The sequence below is a fragment of the Verticillium dahliae genome, genomic scaffold, assembly GCF_000150675.1.
Source record: "Verticillium dahliae VdLs.17 supercont1.3 genomic scaffold, whole genome shotgun sequence".
NCBI classification, from domain to species: Eukaryota; Fungi; Ascomycota; class Sordariomycetes; order Glomerellales; family Plectosphaerellaceae; genus Verticillium; species Verticillium dahliae.
The window spans coordinates 1,788,172-1,802,737 of NW_009276940.1; the positions used below are offsets into that span (position 1 = coordinate 1,788,172).

Sequence of the window (14,566 nt, forward strand, 5' to 3'; positions counted from 1 at the left end):
CCGTCGATTATCTTCGAGCCATCGGGTCCCCTATGGTATGAATACGCCCAACTTTGCCTCGAGACTAGCTAACATGATTTCAAGTTGCAAGAGCTCGCCGGTGTGGGCCAGATGCTCACGAGCTTTATCGGCCGTCAACTTCATCCTAACGAATACCGTCACCTCAGAGAAGTTATGTAAGAAATTCACCGGTTTCCTGTCAGCCGCCCTTCATCATGCTGACGATGGCCCAGTCGGTCAATGGCCATCTTCCTTGAGAACCTAGGTCCCTCGCTACCTCTGGCTGTTGAGGCTGGCCAGAAGCTCCTGCAGCACATTGGTCGGATCGACGAGTACCTCGAGCGAACGCAACCGCAGGATACGTCCATTTTGAACGAGCCAGAGCTCACACATGCAGCGCATGAACCCCGAGCTGAAATTCCCATTCAGCACTTCGTCGTACCGCACAACTTCACCATTCCCATGGAGTATCTCGATCATATTCCCTGGCCCAGTCCTTTCAGCGCCCTGCCAACAGAGACGGAGTGGACCGGCAACTTCAGTGTGTACAGCGCCACCTAAGAAATGTCCCAGACGACCTTTTGTGGTCGTTATCAACTGCAGCAAAGTGATCTGGCGAGAGGGGCTTCTCAATCCCAGCAAGCATACAATCACCAGCTTGGACTTATGTCATCCCAACCAGGACACCGACAAGATCAGCTTTTGGCGTAGGTCGCACGAATGCGACTTGTCAAGTGTTCGTGGCTCGTCACAGGTGCGGCGCTGGCGTAGCCCTTGCGCTTGAGGACGTTGAGGAACCCTGCATCGTCGACAGCGGGCTGTCCCTCGGAACTGCCCCCGCTTACCCCTATCGGGGCCAACACAACATTGCGGTCAGGCTGGATGAAGACGGGGATGCTCAGTCTTGCCACGTTCTCCTTGGCGTTGCGCGGGAATGCCACCCTGTGAACGGTTGACCGCAGCCGTCCTGCGGTCCAAAACTCCAGGGCGTCGCCAATATTGACGACGATCGCATTGGGTAGACACGGCACATCGATCCATGTCGGCCCAGCCGAGTCGTCCTGCCGAAGCACCTGGAGACCGCCTTGATCCGAGGGTTGGCGGAATAATAGAGTTAGCGAGCCATAGTCGGAATGTGCGCCCGCACGAATGTCACCGCTGTCGTTATTGACAGCATCTCGTTTTGGCGACTCGCAGGAGACAGCGGGATAGTTGATTAGTCGCATGCGGCAGCTCTCGCCCGTGTGAGCCTTGGACAGATAATCCTGGGGCACCTGGCGGAGAGAGTCATGAACTTTAGGGATTCAAGCATTGGAGGGGACAGGGGCCTGTCACTTACCCCCAGTCCTATAGCCATGGCTTTCAGAAGTTTCTTGGCCAGTGCATCACAGTCATGAAAGAAGGCGGCCAGCTGCTCACGGTGGCGGTCGAGTCGTGGTGGCAGTGGCTGCTGTGACGTGCCGGGGTCTGCGAGATAGAATGATTCCTTGACATCACCGGGTCCTTTTCCCGAGAGCCTCCAGTATCCAACAAAGGTCAGTTTCGACAGTCTCGCTTGCATGCACGGGCCGGAATCTGTCAACGCGAGGCTTACGTTTCTTCCCTCATGCCTGTATAGCCCTGCAGCAAGCGAAAGGGGGGGCCGCTGTCAGCTGAAAACTGTCGCATTCAATTCCAGGGAAACCAAAACGAACCCTCCTCCGAGACGTAGTAGTGAAGTTCCAATATTCAGAATGATAGTGCATGCAGAGGCAAACTTACCAGATCACCGCTCCCATTCCCATAGGCTAGCTTCTCCTCCGCAGGTGCATCAAAGAAGTGCTGCGCCAGTCTGAAGACATGCGACGCAACGTCGTCACTGAGGTCGTGGCCTACCACGTAGAAGAAGCCCGGGTTCCTTCCCACGCGCATGAGCTCGGCGCCCAGGTCCTCCGCCGAGGCGAAGGATGCCAAGTCGACGATCGGTAGCGCAGCGCCCACGCCCATGGTGACGGGCGTTGCTTCCTCTGAAGGGTGGGAGAAGTGCGTTTGGGTTCGTCCCGTGCGTCGGGGTGACGGGCTAGGCGGGCGGGCGGCGGCGGTGGTGGTAGTGCAGGCTGCTGGGGTGGTGTTAAAGCGATCGGCAGTGCTTTTGACTGATTGCGAGTAGAGGACGGCAGTTGGTGGTTTTTTTTACCCTGTGTTGGGAGGGGGCGTGTATGTGTGTGCGTCTATGGTACTGTTTCTCTGCAATGGTCAAGCAAAACAGGTATTTGATGGGGAAGGGGGGGTTTGTTATTCCCGGTATGCGTAAAGGTACACCGAGACGGAGACGGGCTTGGACTAGATTGGGATCGGAGGGGGAGGGTGATGACACCGTCGACGATCAGACGGAGAGGGAGGGGAGCAAGGGAGGGATTGTTTCTTTCTCGCGAAGGCAAAGTAAAAGGGGGGGGGGAGAATGCGCTCAACACCCCACGAGGACAAAACAGAGTGCGCGTATGCTTCTTTTCTATGTCTACAAATTGATCGCGGCCTGGCCCGACGGGCGATTTTCAGATCCCTTCCCTCTTCCCGCCAGGCCGTCTGCGACCCCGCGCGCCGTGCCGCGATGAACGCCCCCTTTTCGTGGATGAGCTGTTTTGCAGTGATTTCTTGCGTGTTTAAGCTGGTAAACGGCTGGTGAAGCGGTTGAATTCGTGCCGCTCGAGGTGGGTGGAGGTCACGCATCCGTCGCGAGACAGGTAGACAGGCAGACTCTCTGGGTAGGTAATCAAGGCGGACGGATGCCCGGGAGACAGATGGTGGTGAGCGTGAGCAGCAGTTTGTCAACGCTTGAAGAGGTGAGAGGTCCCCTGGTAGGGGGGGAGGAGGGTCGGGTAGCTGCATGCATGCATGCCGGCTCGTCTTGGAGAGCCGAGCACGTCAAAGTCGAAGGCGTGCATGTGAGTTGTGTTGGTCTCGCTGGCAGCAGGGACTGGGCACCTCGTTATCCTTGGCGGCCGACCTGTGCCCAGCCTGTTTTCTTGTTTTCTGACTGGGTCGGAGCAACCCCCGGCTCTGCTTCTCTGAAAGGCTAATAAAAAGAGAGGGGGGTTGATTGTGGGATGGTGTACCCACGTCATCACTGACTCGACAGAACCTTCTGATTTCTTTGAGCACAATACTAGTGCTGGGCTCCGTTGGGTTGGTGGGTGTGATGGCGTCTGGCCCAAGCGAACCTTGCGCGTGCCGGTGGCTCCAATAATGGTCATCCCCTAGAGCGAGGGAAGCCCTCTGGGCCGGGGTTGGAGCGGGTGGTGATGGCGCTACCTAGCTGGTGGGTGTCCTGAGCTGGGAGAGCGAATGGGTGGCCCTCGAGCCAGGGCTATAGCACCATTCCTGGGGGGGAGACATGATTCAAAGGCGCCGTGGCTGCCGGTAGATACGACAAGTCGTGTCGTGGTAAGGTACTGTAGCAGTTGAGGCCGCTTGGTCATGGCGTGGGAAACGGGGTCTCGTGTCACCGGTCTTGCAGTAGCCTCTATAGCTCGAGCCTCTTTCGGCATTCGATGCAGGTGATAGAGTGCTGAAGAGACGAGCAGCTTGCTAGCCTTGTTGGCATTGGGAAATGATCGCCCCGTCTTCTTCTTTGATCATCAGGGCCAGGCATCTCAAGCTCAAGATAAACATACAACTTGACGTGGTCCCTCGGCCGCAGGAAAGAAGTGCCATGCCCTAGAGAATTCAGGAACAGGGTCCTCAAAGACAGCTGCAGACGCACGCCTCACCGAGACTGAGACCTTTCGACTTGTTGTTCCTCGATCTAGTCTACTAGCAGCCGTCAGTAACCGTCTTCCTCTGGAGGAGACCGCCACCCATCTCGCCTACCTCACCTTGCGATTAAGATCACCAAATCAACGGGCCGGCCACGAGGAGACTGGGCCCAAGGAACCTCATCCGTGAATTCCGAACCTACCAAAACCCCAGTCTGAGCCCCATTCCAAGCACTCTAGTGTTTACGGTAGCTGTCAAGAACACCACCTCGACCGGGGACAGGTATCGCGAGTGCCATCCGCTTCCCGCCCGTCCCCTAAAAACGCCCCAGCGACTTGCTACTGGTGTTCTCTGCCCTCCATCGGAGCTTGATTGCTCTCACCGACTTGCTGAACCGCTGTCTGCCCAGTCCAAGCCCAGCCACGCCCTACCAGGCGTTCGAACCCTGGGGCCGGGATATGACTCCATCGCCAAGGGTGGCTTTCCATATTTAATCAAGCGAGTGGCCCAGTACCAAGGGATCGGGATCCCCACCACTTGTCTCGTGGGAATTCACTGTCAACGACCGCGACGCCTATCACGTCAAGCAAGCGACGACCACACCAACTTCTCCGGTACACAGAGTTGGCTGTACGAGTGGAGAGGCCTTTGGTAAGCCAGTCGATCTCACCGAGCAGTTTCTTCGAATTACATGATTGCTCTCGCCTCTACAATCTCCTCCGATATTCTACAAGCCAGACGGCTTCCCCTGTCATTATGAGTTTGGCCGTCCGACGAGCGTTCCGGCGCATCGAGGTTCCGCGCGAGACGGATGTTTCGACAACAGCCTACATGAACCACGATACCAGACCACTGCCACCATCTCGCCGGACATATGGTCCTTGGCAGTTCGTGGGGCTCTGGGTCGTTACTGGATCCTTCAACATTGGCGGGTGGACCACCGGCTCTGCCCTAATCGCACTCGGACTCAACGTATGGCAAGCTATGCTTACGGTCATCATCGGCCACTGTCTTGTCGGTCTCATCTGCGTGTTGACAGGCGCGCCGGGTGCGAAATGGCATATCGGTTTCTGCATCCTGCAGAAGTCGAGCTGGGGCATGTGGGGAGCCTTCATCCCCATGGTGCAGCGCATCATGCTCTCCTTCATCTGGTACTCAACCCAAGTCTACTGGGGAGGACAGTGTGTGCGGACCTTCATCTCATCCATCTGGCCCTCTTTCAACAGGCTTGACAAGCCGCTCGCTGACGGCACAATGACGGTTGCCGACTTTACGGGCTTCATCATCTTCTCGCTGCTCTGTCTGCCTCTTATCTACATCCGTCCCGAGCGCTACCACATCCCGTTTGCCATTGCCGCCCTGACAGTCATCCCTACCGTCGTGACCATCTTTATTTATTGCCTTGCGACCGTGGGCGACCTGGGCCCCATGGCCTCCGATATCACGGCAACCGCCGGTATCAAGCAGGCCACCGGCTCTCATCTCGGCTGGATGCTCTTGCTCGGCATCTGCACCAACATTTCCGGCATCGCCACCCATTTGTACAGTCAGTCCGACTATACGCGCTTCGCCCGCAAACCCCGCGACCAGATCCTTGCTCAGCTCCTCTTCGTGCCGACCAACACCATCTTCGTCGCCTTTGTCGGCATAGTCTGCACCTCGTGCGCCGCTGAACTCTTCCCTCACACCCGCGGCACCCTCGTCTGGGAGCCCTACCGCTTCCTCGACGCCCTGCAGGTCCACCACGACGATTCGCCGCGCGCGCGCGCCGCCGTCGCCTTTGCCTCGCTGGCCTTCATCCTCGCGCAGTTCGGCATCGCCGTCGCGCAAAACGCCCTCTCCAACGGCATCGACCTGTCGGCCCTCGCGCCGCGCCTCTTCAACCTCCGCCGCGGCGGCTACCTCACCGCCGCCTGCGCCTTCATCCTGCAGCCGTGGCGCCTCATGAACGGCGCCAGCAAGTTCCTCACCGTCATGGGCGGCTACGGCGTCTTCCTCGGCTCCATGACCGGCGTCATGTTCGCCGACTACTACCTTGTGCGCGGCCGCCGCCTGCGGCTGACGCACCTGTACGAGCTCTCGCCGCGGAGCTCGTACTGGTACTGGCGCGGCGTCAACTTCCGCGCCGTTGCCGCCTGGGTGCTGGCGACGTGGCCGCTCATGCCGGGGTTCGTATGGCGGGTTGAGGACCCGACGAGGGAGGAGACGGGGTGGTCGCATCTCTACTACATGGCGTGGCCGGCTGGGCTGTTCCTCGCCATGACCTTCTACTGGAGTATGTGTAGGATCTGGCCCGTGGAGGGGGCTGGTCTCGTCGATGATGAGGATTACTTTGGCACGTTTGGCGACGGGCACAAGACTGTTATCCTCAGTAAGAGCGCGCCGACGGAGACGTCATACGAAGTCGAGAAGGGGGTTACGAATAGGCAGGATGGGGGTGTTCAGCAGGTTTTGTGAAGAGAGCATCAAGTTGGCAGTGAGAAATGTGTAGCTCCACCATATGGAGATGCAGAGGGGTTAACTCATGTCATATTTGCACTGCCTAAAATACCTGCTTCGTCCTCCTCACAGTGTCGGCGTCACAGCGTGCACAACCATGCTTGATCTCGTCTGCTTGGTGTTTTGAGAACAACGCGGTGGCTTACACCACTTCCAATCTAAGTATGCCCTGAATGGGTACAGGGCACATCGACGGTGCGCACTCCATTATGACAGCGACTGCACCTTATAGTCTCACCATTCTCAAGCTCGATCTCGCCATTGGTGCAATCGCAGGACTCTGTAGTTCGAATGTATCCTGCAGGGCCATCGAGGGAGCTTTTACACGAGCCACACTTGTCCGGCATTGCAGCTGTTGTTGGAGTAGGTTGTGTCTGTCTGGTGGCACTGATTAGGGCGTTTTGCACAGCGTCTGTTCTGCTTCGGGAATGCTCACGGTGAGTGTTGAGATTGTGTTCGCGAGACAATATTTGGTAAGAATCCTAACTCCTATAGTTCATGAATCTTCACCATCTCGGAAACGAATCTTCACGGGAATTCTTGGAGGCTGCCTATTTATGCTTCTGGTGTGCTCCCATTCCTTCCTTTTTATCTGCCACCCCAGAGCCTGATGATGCATTAGGCCAAAAACAGTTGGTGGGTGATACAACGGATGTGTTGGCGGGTGCACTTTATCAAATGGCTCACAGCCTCGTCGCCCTCTCCCGGCTGGACTGACTTACCTGATGATAGAAACGTCTTGTGATATGGATGCTGTGGTATCATTCGCTAATGCCGGGCAACACACTCTGCTTCAGTTGTGCTGAACCACAATCGTGCGTTTTATAGTGCAGCAGAAGGCTGACCTCCAGTAGTTGTGCAAGGGAGGCATCTGTTGTTCATGGACGGGCGGGGAACTGCTAGCCAATGCTCACCTGCTCACCTAGCTGGATATTATACATGGTGGTACAACAGGACTCGTCATGTGAGAAGAAAAATGCAAATGTGGCAGTTCAGGCTGGCAATGATACTATTCGACCGCGCGTATGCTGATTCTCCTGGAGCTTCAAACGAGGGCGACCAATACCACATGACAAGCTTATCGCAGGTCATTCGTCAGTACTCGCCTCAGACCAACACATCTCATCCCCTCGGTGGTCCACAGCTCAGCCAGTGACTCTGCTGGTCATTGATGATTCAGTTACGGATGGTATATTATCTCCAGAGTCTGGACCCATTTATGCGTTTACAATATTCACATATCGAACGCTCTTAGACTGGTCCAATAGCAATGTCTCATAGCTTGGCGTTGCGTTTCTTGGTATCCGCTGTGATTGAATAACCTCATCACGTCCAATGACACCACCATGACCGTTTCAGTCAGGCCTTGACAGGTCCTTTCAGGAGGTTATGATCTCGACTAACTCAGGCCCCGGTATTGCCAAAAAACCATCATTGTGGCCCACGTGTGGCAAAAGGTAACTACGGGCTTTATCCGAGAATCTCGTCATTTACCCCCTCTGAGCCATCCCGAGAGCCCAAATACATTATGTCGTGAGCAATTTGTGCCCATTTATCATTTTCTTTGGTCCACCAGTACTGCACCTCCACAAGTAGCCCCAACTTCTCGCCCCCCTCGCCGATCCCGCCATCAGTCCACATACTAACCCTCATTCCAACCCATTTTTGGTCGACAGCCATATCCCTCATTGCTTCAGAATCCAGGAAACCTCGTACCGGATCCCCTGGAACATTGCCAAAGTTCAGCTCTCCTTGTGTTAGAGGACGAATAGTATAGTACGCCTTGGCGCCTGGCGGGACACCAGCTTGCGATTGGAGAATCTGCTGAATGGGTGTTGTTGTCTTGTCGTAGGGCCGCTCTCCTGAGGCCTCATACAAGTATTCCAGGATGGCCTGGCGATCAGAAGCTCCGTACGAAGGGTGAGGGCGGCATATTTGACGACAGTGGGGAGATATGAAGGCGGCACGGGCCTCGATGTCTGGTGCATGCCGATAATCAGCGTACTGTTTTGATAGCACCGCTGCGAGAACCTCATCTGAGGAGGCGAACGCCATGACTGGAGGTGTTCGTGTTGGGTCACGGACAGTGCCGCGGCTAAAAGAAGTGGGGGAACAAGGGAGTGTCCCAGGTTCGTTTTAATTCCATGTTCTTTAATTGTTGTCTACACAGTCTCTTTATACTCTGACTGGATTCCGGCCTTGATTGTAGTCTGACTTGACCAGGCTGACCGCATATGCAGGCCGTCTGCGATGTCACGTACCGAAGAGGACACATCTTGGCTTGGACAGTCAAGTACAGGGAGACATGAACTTTCAACATGGTTGGTCAGTTGTCGGAAACACATTGCTGAGCAACTAAACCTTTCTCATTGGCAACAGCCTGGCGATGGGATTTTGCCCTCATTCGGTCTCATCCGAATGTTGCCCGCTGGTCCACCTGCCAGCAGCTGCCGGCCCCGCGATGAGGGTTTGACGTCACGGGAACACATGACCCCCACCCACCCCGCCCCCGGCCCCTCTAACTGGCGGCAATACGTGGGGGATGGTTCGCCGGCATCGCTTGATGTTGGACCGAGGGGAAGACGAACGAACCACGAAGAGAGATTTCACCAACGAAATCACCTCTCGTAGATCCCTCGACCAAAGTTCTCCTCCTAATCATCATCCAAACCTCACAATCAGTCAATATGAAGCTCCTCTACCCTACCTCCCTCGTGCTCGACGTTGACAGCCTCAAGGGCTTCTCCGTCGACCTCCAGCCCTACGATGTCAAGCAGCTCATCCCAGAGGAACTCATCGACGCCGAGATCCTCGTCACCTGGACAAATACGGCCGAGAACCTCAAAGATGCCGCCGCACGCATGAAGAACCTTCGTTGGATTCAGTCCCTGGCGGCCGGCCCCAACGATGTGCTCAACGCCGGTTTCGACTCGTCCAGGATTGCCATCACCACCGGCTCCGGCCTTCACGACTACACTGTTGCGGAGCACGCCCTGGGCCTCCTGCTCAACGCCGCTCGTCGCTTCTACGAGATGCGCGACTACCAGCTCCAGGGCAAGTGGCCCGGCCACCTCGGCGGCCCTCAGCCCGACCGCCCCGCCGACCGCTTCACCTCCCTGCGCGGCGCCAACGTTCTCATCTGGGGCTACGGCAACATTGCCAAGACCCTGACCCCCCACCTAGTCGGCCTCGGCGCCAAAGTCCGCGGTGTCGCGCGCAACGCCGGCGTCCGCAACGGTATCGAGGTGTTCGCAGAGGACAGCCTGCCTACGCTCCTCAAGGAGACTGACGCGCTCGTCATGATCCTGCCGGGCTCCGACTCCACGCGCCACGCTCTGAACGCTGAGCGTCTTGCTCTTCTGCCCAAGCACGCCTGGGTTGTCAACGTCGGCCGCGGCACGTCCGTCGACGAGGAGGCGCTGTTCCAGGCGCTGACGAAGGAGGAGATTGGCGGTGCGGCGCTCGATGTCTTCGACACGGAGCCGCTGCCTGGTTCGAGCAAGCTGTGGAAGGCGCCTAACCTGATTGTCTCGCCCCATGCTGCAGGCGGTAGGCCGCAGGATGCCGAGGCGCTGATTGCGGATAATCTGAGGCGGTTCTCTGCGGGCCAGCGTCTGAAGAGTTTGATGTAAAGTAGAGACAGAATAGAGACATGAATTAAGCAAGGAATGATCGTGATCATGAGAGGATACGTCAGATGGTCAAAAAGCGTCAAGGCTTCACCTAGAGTGTCAATTTGGGGTCCTCAAGATATTCTGCGTGCAATTCTGCGGCACATATGTCCTAAAACGTTCGAGCGTGTAATTTCAACATCCGCCGTCGAAGTGCGTTTTCATAATTTGACTGCATTGAGATTCCCTTGTGGCTGGAGGGGCAAACACGTGAACCAAATGTTTCAAAGTTGTTGAAACTCGGCATTATATCCGGCAACTCTACGGTCAGTACTGGAAAGCAAATATATGACGAACGAATGACTACACTTATATTAAGGGAGAACAACGATTATTTTACATAGGTAGTGTGTATACAGCTTGCTGTGAAGACCTTCTGCTACCCCCTGGGTCTGAGACATTATGTTGGCGTGCGATACAACTTTTGCGTCTTATTACATTATTGTTCCATTTCAACTCAGAAGAACGCCGATCAGATTTTTTTTTGCCTCGTCATTTCTTGACATCGTTGCCAAGGGTGTCGACAATACCGGCAACAGGAGGGGCAAGTCCGCCCAGACCAAGAGAAGTGAGAAGAAGGGCAACGTCGGGGGACAGGTCGTTGAGAAGCTGTCGCTTCTTCACATCATTGCCGAGAGTGTCGACAATACCGGCGACGGGAGGGGCGAGACCACCCAGGCCGAGAGAGGTCAAGAGGAGGGCGACATCAGGTGACAGGTCGTTGAGAAGCTGTCGCTTCTTCACGTCGTTGCCAAGAGTATCGACAATGCCGGCGACAGGAGGGGCGAGGCCACCCAGGCCGAGAGAGGTCAAGAGGAGGGCGACATCAGGTGACAGGTCGTTGAGAAGCTGTCGCTTCTTCACATCATTGCCGAGAGTGTCGACAATACCGGCGACGGGAGGGGCGAGACCACCCAGGCCGAGAGAGGTCAAGAGGAGGGCAACATCTGGAGACAAGTCGTTCAGAAGTTGCCGCTTCTTGACATCATTTCCGAGAGTGTCGACGATGCCCGCGACGGGAGGTGCAAGCCCACCAAGGCCGAGTGATGTGAGGAGGAGAGCGACATCAGGAGACAAGTCATTCAGCAACTGTCGCTTTTTGACATTGTCGCCCAGAGTGTCGACGATAGCACCAACTGGAGGAGCAAGCCCGACAAGTCCCAGGGACGCGAGAAGGCCAGCGACAGGAGGCGCAAGGCCCTTGAGTAGCTGGCGTGCCTCGATATCAGACTCAGAGACAGCCTCTGGGGCAGCCTCAGGCTGGGGCTCTGCAACAGGCGCAGCCATGACGCTGCCAGCGAGGATGAGTGTGATGGTGTTGGAGAAGCGCATTTTGAGGGTGCAAAGGAGAATGTGATATGATGAGAAGAGATAGATGAAGAGTGAGAAGTTGCTTGGACTAGATGTTGTTGTAGATCGTGTTTGTTCTGATGAAGATGAGAAACAAGAAGCGAAACTGGGTAGGACCTGCAGGAGCTTTATACTTGTCATTGCCCTCGCTGTACGGACGTCTTCTTTAGCAAAGCTACGCTCGGCATCGCTTTGAGACCATATTGCATCATCGCCTGAGATCAAGTGAGGGGTTCGGAAGCTTGAGGCCCATGTACATGATTCACAGTGATTCGGGTGTCGCGGTTGGAGTTCAACAGATGATGAGATAGAAGCTTGACTTTGCACTTGTGGTCTGTGTCCAAGATCTACATGATCGACAATGACGGCGTCGTGTAGGTGCTTTACAGTAGCAGTCCTTTCCTGGACGTATGTTTGTGAGTTTTGAAGCTGGGTTGTCGATCACATATTGACACGACCGAATGGTGATCTTTTTTTGATAAAAGAAGCTACGCTTGAGCCAAACCTAGTTTCTAATGTATTCACTGAAATACCTATGGACGTGGAGACAGGCGCTGTACATTACGTTCCTCAATTATAAAAGTTTTGCTGGTCGGAATGGCCGTAGAGACGTTGATACTAGCACCAGCGGCAAACTAGTAGCTCGTCGTGAAGCGCTCGGGGTGCACTTCTCAAAGTGCAAGATATTCGGGCCGTTGACCTATGACGATATGGAGAGCTTGCCCCTGTCCAACAGCTGGGCTGACGAAAGTTTGTCTTTGCTACGTTTTTAGGGGCCTGAGTGCCGTGTGGCGCTTGACGGACTGCATGACGATGCTGTCACTGTAACCAAATGTCCCTCAGTTGCCGAATCTTTGACAGAGACACTACCAATCTGGCCAAAACCCCAGATTTAGCGTTGAAACTAACTATCAGATGTTGAACTCCGGATTTACGGCATTCGCGTCGGGTCCCTAGGAAGGAGGTTAATGCAAGCCACAAAGTCAAGCCTCCTCTTTAGTAATCACCGAAATTCAGACATCAGAAAGGTGAGCTTATGAGTAAATGACGAATGAAAAGTGCCGGTGCTTCCCAAGTGTGATCGGTAGTGTAGATTTTAGCGGGTGGAACACCGATCTGGCATCACGCCGTTGAGTTTTGGACTCCGTGTCGAGCATACCGCGGCAGGATTATGCATGTGATCCCTGTTTCCAGCCTCTTCGAGCATTTGCATCAGTCAATAACCGCTGGAGATAGCTGCATCATTCGGTGGCTTCTGAGCTAACTAAACGGCACCGTGGCGTGGTGAACGGTGGTAGCTCAGGAGCTTTATCTCCCAGGGCTGGCGGTCTGAATCATGCCTACGCGGCTTTTCAATGCTTGCGTGGAAGAGACGAATCATGAAAGTGGAAACATCTTACTTGTGGCGTCCTCATCATGACGAATAAGCCTCAAGCTTGAGGACCCTCAGACTGCTTTGCTCTGGCTTACGCACCAGAAAGAGGGGATAGTGACAATGATTCCACGCAAACCCACAGAACTGCTTCGATCAAACAACCGCCTGCCTCGCTTCATGTGATGAGGGTAACTCAGTGAAGATTCAAGGATCATTCCAGTACACAAGCACAATAGCCTATCTACCCTACATATTGAGGTGAGACCTCGTTCTCCCCCCTCGTGTGATCCTCGTGGAAGCCACGCAAACAGACCACGCAAACAATCATTCCCATCATCACACTACGTGTCCATAGAGGTGAAGTATGGGGCAGCAATAACAGACTAAAGGCATGGAATTGGTGGAAACAAACATCCAGCCGATGTGCGCGCAGACGGGAACGGAGTCGATCCCGGCGCAGTGCACAGACCAGCTCTCCGCACGCTTCTTCAGATAGACTCCAGGTACAGCTGATCCTCGCGCTTCCAGAGTCCGGCTCTACGGCTGGTCGGCGAGCCGCAGCCAAATTGGGCGCGGGGCAAACTCAAGAAGTTGAGCTAGTCTTGGAGTTGACCTCAAACAAGCATGGCTCCCTCAGCGCTCACCCCAAACCACGTTAGCCTGCGGAATGAGACGCTGGGAAGCTCCTGAATGTCCCCATGACATTGCAAGCTACAGCTCCAGTCACGCAGCTTCGAAAGAGCTCTTTGTCGGAGTCGGACGGACTGCCGATGAAGTTTCTATGGGATGCATGGTGAAAATCAAACGCTCGGGGTCTTGTACGTCCCGAAGCGGCGTCACGTATGTCTTGGCCTTGAAAGGAGCAAAGCTGAAGAGGGGATCTGCAGAACAGCCTATCGCTTGACGTAGGAGGGATTTGTCTAACATCTCGCAACGGTAGTCGCAGTGAGGTAGTCTGGCAGCGCTATGGCAGCATTCCGTAGCGATTGGCAAGCCATGTGACACCCGCAAACAGAAGATTACCGTTTCTCCGTTCAATCAGCTGCAGAAAGGTTGAATGCTGTGGCCGTCAGGTGGGGTGGCGCCTTGTCGGCAGTATTCTCAGACGCTGGGTTCCTGATGTTGTAGTCCCGGTGTACTTTGAATACCACCTGAAGGAATAAGCTTGCAATGAGCTCACTGAAGAATTACTACAAGACGTCATGGTCCATTGGAGATCTTCACTTTTCTGGCATGGCGTGAGTATAGAGTGGCTCAGCGAGATTTTCTTGCGTTGGATGTTATCACCGATTCTCAGGGTCTCTGGATTCAGCTGCACTCTTCAACAGGTTCTGGTGAGCTTCAACTCACTCCTTACATGCCCTTGTTTCGACATTCAGTCTTGTGCGTCGGTTCCCGGGAGGACTTTCCGCCGACTGTGATTTCTGACCAGAATGAGTGATCGATGATCATGAGAATCAGGGAAGTTACGTCCCGAAGCAACTCGAAAAGGAAAACTCCACAAATTTCGCTCGATCACCACTATGATCGGTATATCAAAGAGCTTTTCATTTCATGGGTGGTTTGGGCGAACAGAGTGTGTTCTGTTCCTGAATATGCCTCGTCTAAATATGAGCCCGACTTGCCTCTTTTCGAGGGCATTCAAATACTTGACGCATATATACGCAAAGCTCAAAATATCATGGTATTTCGACGTATTGCTTCCTCAGCCAACCGAGCCTGTCCAGATCCTCCGTACCATGATCAGACGTCACGATATTGCAGCGGCGCCGACTCTCGCTGCATAAAACTCCGACACGTCAAACTCAGCAAGGTCACATCCCAGGCACAGCCCCTGATGCACCCAAAGATCGCCCGCCGATCCTCAGATCCACCACGGAACAACATCAGATAATTGCCCTTCTCGGCCGACGGAAGCTCTCGAAAGAGGTCGTGA

General features: G+C 54.9%; 5 protein-coding genes across 5 annotated transcripts; 2 read left to right on the forward strand and 3 right to left on the reverse strand.

The window, feature by feature from the left end:
- Window positions 1-273: 273 nt before the first annotated feature.
- On the reverse strand, window positions 274-1,986 carry VDAG_02206 (2OG-Fe(II) oxygenase family protein; the record flags this gene model as incomplete). The annotated part of the gene is made up of 5 exons (XM_009658235.1): window positions 274-578; window positions 719-1,274; window positions 1,340-1,517; window positions 1,595-1,659; window positions 1,762-1,986. The coding sequence occupies 5 exons, from the start codon at window positions 1,984-1,986 to the stop codon at window positions 274-276; spliced, it is 1,329 nt and encodes a 442-aa protein (XP_009656530.1).
- A 2,505-nt stretch (window positions 1,987-4,491) lies between these two features.
- On the forward strand, window positions 4,492-6,192 carry VDAG_02207 (uracil permease; the record flags this gene model as incomplete). Its single annotated transcript, XM_009658236.1, has 1 exon — window positions 4,492-6,192. The coding sequence occupies one exon, from the start codon at window positions 4,492-4,494 to the stop codon at window positions 6,190-6,192; it is 1,701 nt and encodes a 566-aa protein (XP_009656531.1).
- Window positions 6,193-7,789: 1,597 nt separating this feature from the next.
- VDAG_02208 (uncharacterized protein) lies at window positions 7,790-8,289 on the reverse strand (the record flags this gene model as incomplete). The annotated part of the gene is made up of 2 exons (XM_009658237.1): window positions 7,790-7,812; window positions 7,878-8,289. 2 exons carry the CDS (start codon window positions 8,287-8,289, stop codon window positions 7,790-7,792), a joined length of 435 nt encoding a protein of 144 aa, XP_009656532.1.
- A 632-nt stretch (window positions 8,290-8,921) lies between these two features.
- Window positions 8,922-9,866, forward strand: VDAG_02209 (glyoxylate reductase; the record flags this gene model as incomplete). Its single annotated transcript, XM_009658238.1, has 1 exon — window positions 8,922-9,866. The coding sequence occupies one exon, from the start codon at window positions 8,922-8,924 to the stop codon at window positions 9,864-9,866; it is 945 nt and encodes a 314-aa protein (XP_009656533.1).
- A 531-nt stretch (window positions 9,867-10,397) lies between these two features.
- Window positions 10,398-11,237, reverse strand: VDAG_02210 (uncharacterized protein; the record flags this gene model as incomplete). Its single annotated transcript, XM_009658239.1, has 1 exon — window positions 10,398-11,237. One exon carries the CDS (start codon window positions 11,235-11,237, stop codon window positions 10,398-10,400), a length of 840 nt encoding a protein of 279 aa, XP_009656534.1.
- Window positions 11,238-14,566: the final 3,329 nt, after the last annotated feature.